Source organism: Brassica oleracea, unplaced genomic scaffold, assembly GCF_000695525.1.
Source record: "Brassica oleracea var. oleracea cultivar TO1000 unplaced genomic scaffold, BOL UnpScaffold00969, whole genome shotgun sequence".
NCBI classification, from domain to species: Eukaryota; Viridiplantae; Streptophyta; class Magnoliopsida; order Brassicales; family Brassicaceae; genus Brassica; species Brassica oleracea.
In genome coordinates this window covers 11,887-19,673 of record NW_013617558.1, presented here as the reverse complement: position 1 = coordinate 19,673, position 7,787 = coordinate 11,887, and the positions used below count along the sequence as shown (strand labels likewise).

At 38.6% G+C, this 7,787-nt stretch overlaps 3 protein-coding genes across 3 annotated transcripts; all 3 read left to right on the top strand.

Moving 5' to 3' along the window:
- Positions 1–6: 6 nt before the first annotated feature.
- LOC106320590 lies at positions 7–2,606 on the top strand. The gene is made up of 2 exons (XM_013758973.1): positions 7–1,482; positions 2,228–2,606. The coding sequence occupies exons 1-2, from the start codon at positions 589–591 to the stop codon at positions 2,594–2,596; spliced, it is 1,263 nt and encodes a 420-aa protein (XP_013614427.1). The 5' UTR covers positions 7–588; the 3' UTR covers positions 2,597–2,606.
- A 764-nt stretch (positions 2,607–3,370) lies between these two features.
- On the top strand, positions 3,371–6,271 carry LOC106320589 (mitochondrial import receptor subunit TOM40-1). Its single transcript, XM_013758972.1, has 11 exons — positions 3,371–3,607; positions 4,192–4,273; positions 4,376–4,478; positions 4,558–4,653; positions 4,739–4,789; positions 4,884–4,949; positions 5,295–5,396; positions 5,485–5,553; positions 5,637–5,720; positions 5,801–5,896; positions 5,983–6,271. The coding sequence occupies exons 1-11, from the start codon at positions 3,481–3,483 to the stop codon at positions 6,034–6,036; spliced, it is 930 nt and encodes a 309-aa protein (XP_013614426.1). The 5' UTR covers positions 3,371–3,480; the 3' UTR covers positions 6,037–6,271.
- A 429-nt stretch (positions 6,272–6,700) lies between these two features.
- On the top strand, positions 6,701–7,586 carry LOC106320592. The gene is made up of 2 exons (XM_013758974.1): positions 6,701–6,807; positions 6,885–7,586. The coding sequence occupies exons 1-2, from the start codon at positions 6,740–6,742 to the stop codon at positions 7,522–7,524; spliced, it is 708 nt and encodes a 235-aa protein (XP_013614428.1). The 5' UTR covers positions 6,701–6,739; the 3' UTR covers positions 7,525–7,586.
- The last annotated feature ends 201 nt before the right edge of the window (positions 7,587–7,787 follow it).

Here is a 7,787-nt window from a genome sequence, read left to right as displayed (position 1 = left end):
CCCCCCCCCTTGCATTGCTGTGATGATGATGATGATGATGAAGCCATTGCTACCATAGGCAATACGTTCAGTCTCAGAAGGTGTTATTATGTAGATATATAATATTATCTACTAATGGGTTTCATTTACTTTCATTATTATTTATGTCCTCTACGTAACATTTTTTCCTTGTGAAATTTAAAAGTTGACACTTTGGTGGCAATAGTTTGTAGTAGTTTTGAGTCTACTCGTGATTCTCTCTACTTTGTTTTTGTTTTCCCACAATCTTTTCTTCTGTATTGTTCAATTACAATGTTTCCTATACTCTTTTGCTGTTGTTAAAATGACATTAATTCTAAAATAATTCCTATTTGAACTCGGATATTGCATGCTTACATAGATTTTGTTATGAGAAAAGCCGAAACAGTAAGAAGTGGGAAGCTGTTGTAGTGTTTCGATGTTGGTGCCTGGTCATCGAATAAATCGTAAATTATAAGTCAAAACGGTTACTGTTTAGTCATTCTTTATAATTTTGTAAATGACTAAAAAGAGGCTGATCAACCTCCATGATGATAACAAGAAGAGAAGAGAGTGATATAGAGAGAAACAATGGGCTTATTATCGTCTCCGGTACTTGAACTAGCCCGGCCTTTTCTTCGAGGTGAGCTAGAGAAGATCAACCCCAAACTCCCCTCGTTGATCGCCGTCCTCAAAAGCGTCGGCGCCGGCGAGTGTTGGCACAAACACGGCAGCTTCCTACATCACTTGGTCGATGTCTACAAGATCCTAAAGCTATGGAAAGCTCCTGAACCCGTCTGCCTATGTGGTCTATTCCACTCTGCTTACTCCAACTCCTACGTCAACTTAGCCATCTTCGATCCCTCCACCGGACGTGACGTCGTCCGTGGACACGTAGGTGAGGCTGCAGAGTCGCTGATCCATCTCTTCTGCGTTATACCGAGACAAACTCTGATCCACGACGAGCTTCTCTTCAAGTACTCCGACCTCGAGCTCGTCGAGCATCTTGAACTCTCTGAGGTTTCCTTGAGGAAGGCTAAGGAGGAAGGTGTTTTCGATGGAGAGGAAGTGTGGAGGAAGAAGCTGAACGGTTTGGTGCCTGAGAACGGGGTCGTTGTGAAGCACATCAAGACGGGTGAAGAGGTTCTTGTTTCGAGGAGAGAAGTTGGTGTTTTCTTACTGATGACCATGGCGGATTTCAGCGACCAGTTTTTTGGGTTTCAAGACGAGTTAATCTGTAACAACGACGGGAGATTGGAGTTTAGAGGCAATAACGTGACAGCGTTATGGCCTGGGGACGGGAAACCTGGGCTGTGGATGAACTCTAGCTCGAGAATGGGTGGAATATATAATTTGATAGTGAGAGAAGAAGAGATTTTGATGGAGCAGAGGAAAAGAGGTTATGGTTCTGAGTTTGTGGCGAGGAAGGAGAGAGATGAAGATATTGAGCTTGTGGTGCCTCCAGTCTTCAGCTTCTGCACCAAGGTATATATGATTTAGATCCCAAAGTGGTCTTCTTCTTTGATCTAGTTAGCTAAACTAGCTCTGTTTCATCAGTTCATGTCATGATCATCGTATGCTTCTTTAGTTGATCATAAAAAGAAAGGGAGACTCAGAGTTATCAGTTGCTTTCAAAAATTAAACTGAGCTTAATAGTGTCTTCATATACACATATATACAAGTGATACATGTATCTAGTTAGGTAAGTGGTTACATGTCTAGATCATTGTGTTTAGCTAAGTTTGTTGTGCTTCATGTCATAATCATCGTGTTGCTGTATTTTTAATTTTTATCTTCATTAGTTTAGTAGCTTTCATGAAACTGATCATAAATAAAGAGAGAAAGAAAGATGAATAGTACATGCTATCAAGAATGAAAGTGGATTTTAAAAAAAAAAAAAAAAAAAAAGGTTAGCATCACATATATCCAGGTTATATATGTATTTAATTAGCTAATTATTTTCATGTGTAGATCATGATGTTTTCATTGATTGTATGATACAATTTGTATCTCTCCTTTGGTTAATGTGCTTTCACTTTTTTTTTTTTTTTTGTAACACTGGTTAATGTGCTTTCACAAAACGACACTATAAGTGCCTCTTGGTACTTATTTACGAACTTTCATCAAAGAACATATAGATAGGCTCGGTAGGTTTCAGTTGTTATCAATAATAAATTAGTTGAGCTTTATAAGAGTTTTATTGATAAGCTGTGCACATGTAATGGAACAGGTACTAGATGCAATAGAGCAGATAGAAGCAAGGGATATGTACTGGGAAGCTGTGAGCAGCGACGCGAGCAAAGAAGGGTACTTGGAGAGAGCAGAGGAGAGGTTGTTGGGGTGTATAGAGAAGAATCCATTTGTGGGAGAGCCACATGTGTTGTTGAGTCAAGTGTATTTGGGAAAGAAGAGATTCGTAGAAGCAGAAAGAGAAGCTGAGACAGGGCTTGTCCTGCTGTTGCAATGGGGAAGTCCTTGGGACAAGAGGATGTCATGGGAAGGTTGGATTGCTTGGGTTAGAGTTCTTCTCATGAAGTCAAGTGATCAGTCTTGGCCTGATGTTTCTTGGGGGATCTTGAACTTGGGTCTTGTCCGCTAAGATTACAATTTGTACGTGCTTGCTTATGCTTACCAAAATAAGGTTTAATAAAAAGATTGATGAATCAGTCGATGCATGTAGATAAAATCTTCTTGCCTTATGGTATATGTCATTAACTCATGCAATTATGAAGACTGATCATATTTAGTACTTCCCACAATATGCAACACATGAGAAAGTATGGGAATTGGACGATAGAGAACTCAAATGGGAACCAAAAGATTCCAACACAAGAAACTATACGGCAAAAAAATGATTAACAGAGAGTCTAAAAACATCTTCAAAGTAGAGAATGTTGGAGATGTAGAGAAGCAATGTCAGGACACAGGAGTACATATTGGGCTGATTAAGTCCCATAACATTGAAATTCATCGCTGAAGCTGCTTATCCCGCATCCTGGCCAACACGACGATATATGCAAGTGACCAAGGCCCAAACGTCCTGATGTCATTGGTTACAACTTACAACACCACTCGTAACCGATGGTATGTTTGGTTATGCACATATTTGGTTTGCTTAACTAACTGAACGACTAAAACTGCAACGTTTATATGTAAAGATACTTTCACATTCTAGAACTAGTAAAGTTTGTACAGGGCACCAGTAAAATGATATCATTTGCAGGTGTTCTTTATTATTGAACCAGATGAAATTAAATGGTCCTTACCCGGGGAATGAACGGTCCAGAACCGGTTTAAGTTTAATAACCGAATTTGGATTAAAAGAAAAAAGAGTAAAAAACGAAGCTACAAAACCCTTGAAAAGGCAACAAAACCCAAAAGAGGATCTCGCCCCCAAAATCACAAGAGAAAACCCTTAACACACTCTTGTTCCTCCTCTCTCTCTACTCTCGCCGTTAGGGATTTTCGGTAGCGGCGGCGGCGATGGCGGATCTTTTCCCACCTCTCGTGACGGCTCAAATCGACGACAAGCCTAAAGTCGACGAGAAAGTCGATTACTCGAATCTCCCTTGCCCTGTTCCCTACGATGAACTCCACCGTGAAGCTTACAGTTCAGTACATCATTATCTACTTCTTCTCGATCTAGATTTTTGTTTCTTCTTTTTAAAATATCTCAATCCGTGTGGGCGATCTGATCTGTGTTGTTTGGAATGAAGCAGTCTAGAAGATGAGTGTGGCTTTAGTGCATTCGATTATTGACTTAGAGATTTAGCTTCTGTGTTGTCTCTAATTGCTTTTTTTCTTTCCATGAATCATCTCGAGGTCTTAAGATTTTGCAAACTATATCGTGTGATTGAGATAGGCCTGAGCGTTTGAGTACACATTCAGATTCTGATCGGGTTTTTTGGATTTTATATATGTTCGGATCGAGTTAGGTTAATGACACTTTTGTTAATGATTCTCAAATAGTCAAAAATGAGATTGTAGCTACTTAATGTTTGTGAAACTGTTTCACTCAGCTCTTTCAAAGTTTTTGTTTGGGGTCAAATCTTATTCACATGATGATGATGCTTTCTTTTGATAGTCAAATGGAGATCATGAATGGCTCTCCTAATGGTTACTTCCTGTGTTGTGAAGCATTTTAGTTTTGCTTCTATATGATGTTTTTAACTGTGGTTTCATTACTCTTTGCAGTGTCTTTAAAGACGGACAATTTTGAGGGTTTTCGCTTCGACTTTACCAAGGGGCTGAATCAAAAGTTTGCTCTCTGCCACAGGTAGTAAGATTATGTTTTTACAGTTATTGGTGAAAAAATTGATTATACTTTTCCTTTTTTGCGTTTCTCTCATTAAGCTTGTTTAACGATTTTTTGAAACAGTGTAATGATGGGGCCAACGGAAGTTCCTTCTCAGTCACCTGACACTACCATCAAAATTCCAACTGCCCACTATGAGTTTGGTGCCAATTATGCTGACCCAAAGGTATGCTAGTCGTTTTGTTCTGTATACTTGTGGCTATCAAGAAGATATGAAAAAAAAATGACAAAATAAAGATATGCAGCTGATGCTTGTTGGAAGGGTTATGACTGATGGTAGAACTAGTGCAAGAGTGAGAGCTGATTTAACTGATAAGTTGATGATGAAGGCGAATGCTCAGGTAAGTGAGAATTTGTTTGTTCTATGGTGTACATTCATTCTCTGAAAATCTTGTATGTAACATCTTTGTTTACACTCTTTTCCAGATAACAAATGAGCCTCATATGTCGAGTGCAATGTTTCACTTTGATTACATGGTGAGGAATTTTCCCAGCTTTACATTCATCCTTGTGATGCACCTTTGCTAGCATTTGGTTCGTCTGAAGTTTTTCTTGTTTCATGTTTCTGTAGGGATCAGACTACAGAGCCCAACTTCAATTTGGGAACAGTGCTCTAATTGGAGCAAACTATATTCAGGTAAAGTGGACTATTGTTCCTTAGCAACAGCTGCATTTTTTTTTGTAAATCTTTCTGCGCAAAGTCATATTGTTAAGGAAAGGACTAGCCATATTTGAATTTATTCATCTAGCTGTAAAGCAGTGATGAGATATGAACTATAAATCGTTCTAATCAACATGTTGTGGTCATAACTCATGGTTAGTTTTATGGCGATAAGAAAAGTTGTCTTTCATCTTTCATAAGTCTTTCGAGTTTAGAACTGTGATAGTAAAACTTTTTGGTACGGTGAATGTGCGAGGTGCTACTTGTTTTTGTTTAGTGTTTCATTGTACTCAATTGTATTTTTCATGAATTATTGGACAGAGTGTGACACCACGTCTATCATTGGGTGGGGAAGTTTTCTGGGCTGGTGGGCCTCGGAAGTCGGGTATAGGTTACGCTGCAAGATACGAAACTGATAAGATGGTAATTCCTCTTCTCATTCGTTTCAAGAACAACAATACTCTAACCGTTTGTGTCCTTATCATACTAAGAACGTTTTCTTTACCAACAGGTCGCCTCTGGGCAAGTTGCAAGCACTGGTCTTGTTCTTATGAACTATGTTCAGAAGGTTTCCGATAAGGTAAATGCACTTCTTATCACTGAGCTCATCTTATAACTCTACAGAGATAGAGATAAAACATGACACCTTCTTCTCATGATCAGGTCTCACTTGCCACTGATTTCATGTACAACGTTTTTTCAAGAGAAGCTGTAGCTAGTGTAGGGTATGACTACATGCTCAGACAGGTAAAGTCGCCATTTTTATTTTTCTGGATTGTAATGGAGTTGGTATAGATTGCTTGAAAATCTATCTGTGTTCGTATCAGGCTCGTGTGCGGGGAAAGATAGATTCAAACGGTGTAGCATCCGCTCTCCTGGAAGAAAGATTGAGTATGGGACTCAATTTTCTTATATCTGCAGAGGTACACAGTTCTCCTTGTTCTTTGCACTGAGATTGAATGGAAGATTATCCTTTTCTAACTGTTGATTGGTTTTTGTTTATCTCCAGCTTGACCATAAGAAGAAGGACTACAAGTTTGGATTCGGACTAACAGTCGGCTAATAAGCATAATGACGCACGCAATAAAAGCCCTGGCAGCTGCAGATTGTAGCAGCTGTAGTGCGGGGGATTCGGTTCAATTTCATTATATTCTCTCCCTTCAAGATTTCAGTTTAGGGTTTTTTTCTTTGGGAAGTTGAACACAAAAAAACAAAAGGAAATGTTGTGATGTTTACCTGCGGTTTAGGTTTTCTCTCCGAGAACATTCAATTAAAGGAGTTTTTATTTGTGTTTTTACTTTCTTGCCTGAGGTCTCTTTTACTACCACCGAGAGGTCTAATTCATTTCCTTTCTATTTAAGAATAAATCAGTTTTGACCAAAGAAAGAACAATTCAGATAGAATCAATCTTCTCTCAAGTTAAAACACTTGGCTGTTCTTTTCTCCTTGCATGTCTTGTGTCCGTTTAACCAGCTTTACTGTGTTTCTGGCTCCTGTATTCTCTTGGTATGATTGCAATAGTGATCAGGGAGGAATAAAATTCTAAAAACGGTTGAGATAATTGTGGGAATGGTTGAGATTATTTTTATCTACATTAATTTTTAGATAAATGCTAAAACCGTAAACAGAGGTTCAGTTTTGACCGTCTCAACAAAAAAAAAAAGGATAAAGAGGAATCGATAAGCCCTGATTCGAATCGTTACATTGCTCGATTTAGATAAGAAATTTTGACTCTGAATTTGATTATTTGTATCTTGAAACAACAGATGACTGACCGTGTTATCCGTCACACAAAGAGACTACCACAGTCTAGATGTTCCCCTTTCACTAATGGGTCAGTGATGATATTCATTCCCTTTGAGAGGAAGTCTAAATCCCTTACTTTTCTTATATTTATTTATTTATTTACAGGACTACTGATGATGTCAGCAAAGAGAAGGAGCAGAAAGAAGAAGCTGTGCGACTCGGAGTTGAGCTCTCCCTCTTTATGGCTGAAGCAATGTTCATATTATCCGATGACAGACGTTCTATGACGTACTTCTGTTTTTTGACATTGTTTAAAACAAAGATGGATCGTCGTGGTCCCGCGGTAAGACGATTGTACCGTGTCATACAACACGTGTATGCAACATATATCAAACCCAAGAATCTCGTCTACATCGATGGCGGAAAATCCACTCAATCAAAACTGATGGGGACGTTTCGACAAGATTTTGTTTCTGCCATCAGAGGTTTAGCTCACATTGTTTCCACTCTCGAAATTGGTTGCCTGGTGAAACCGTCTGTTTTTGAACAATACAACCGAGAGCTGAAGAAGCTAGAGGAGAATCTGGGTTCTGTCAAGGATGTTTCAGAGTCATTTGGGTTTGCTAGGGAAGCAATTGAGTCTGAGATTCTTCCCCTGTGGAAGTCTCTCTTTGAAACAAATTCTCAAGTGATAAAACTTGATAAGACTATTAATAGTGAGCTGCTTAGGCCTCTCTTGAACGAATTGAACAAGGAGATTTGTGCTCGTAGTCTTGCTTCTTTAGTCATCAAGCCCGGTAAATAAAATCATATTACAAGGTTCGATGATGTTATTTTATTGCATATTGTTCGAGTTTTTTTTTTAGAAAGGGCTTCTAGAGTTTCTTATAAGTTGTTGGTTATTTTATCGCATATTGTTATTCGACTTATTTTAATGAAATCATAACAATCCTTCGTGGATTTCAATAAGTGTGTGACAAGTTTTGAGTAGAACAAGGTGGTGGTATGATTTAAAAATGTGAATCCCACTCCTTTGCATTATGTCAGTTTTATGTTAATTACATCTTC

Excerpts from the sequence above, each read along its gene's own strand:
- LOC106320590 (XM_013758973.1), top strand. The coding sequence starts at position 589 with ATGGGCTTATTATCGTCTCCGGTACTTGAACTAGCCCGGCCTTTTCTT. Across the intron at positions 1,483-2,227 it reads TCTTCAGCTTCTGCACCAAG|GTACTAGATGCAATAGAGCA; the intron begins GTATATATGATT and ends GTAATGGAACAG.
- LOC106320589 (XM_013758972.1), top strand. The coding sequence starts at position 3,481 with ATGGCGGATCTTTTCCCACCTCTCGTGACGGCTCAAATCGACGACAAG. Across the intron at positions 3,608-4,191 it reads ACTCCACCGTGAAGCTTACA|TGTCTTTAAAGACGGACAAT; the intron begins GTTCAGTACATC and ends TACTCTTTGCAG. Across the intron at positions 4,654-4,738 it reads TGATGAAGGCGAATGCTCAG|ATAACAAATGAGCCTCATAT; the intron begins GTAAGTGAGAAT and ends ACTCTTTTCCAG.
- LOC106320592 (XM_013758974.1), top strand. The coding sequence starts at position 6,740 with ATGACTGACCGTGTTATCCGTCACACAAAGAGACTACCACAGTCTAGA. Across the intron at positions 6,808-6,884 it reads TGTTCCCCTTTCACTAATGG|GACTACTGATGATGTCAGCA; the intron begins GTCAGTGATGAT and ends ATTTATTTACAG.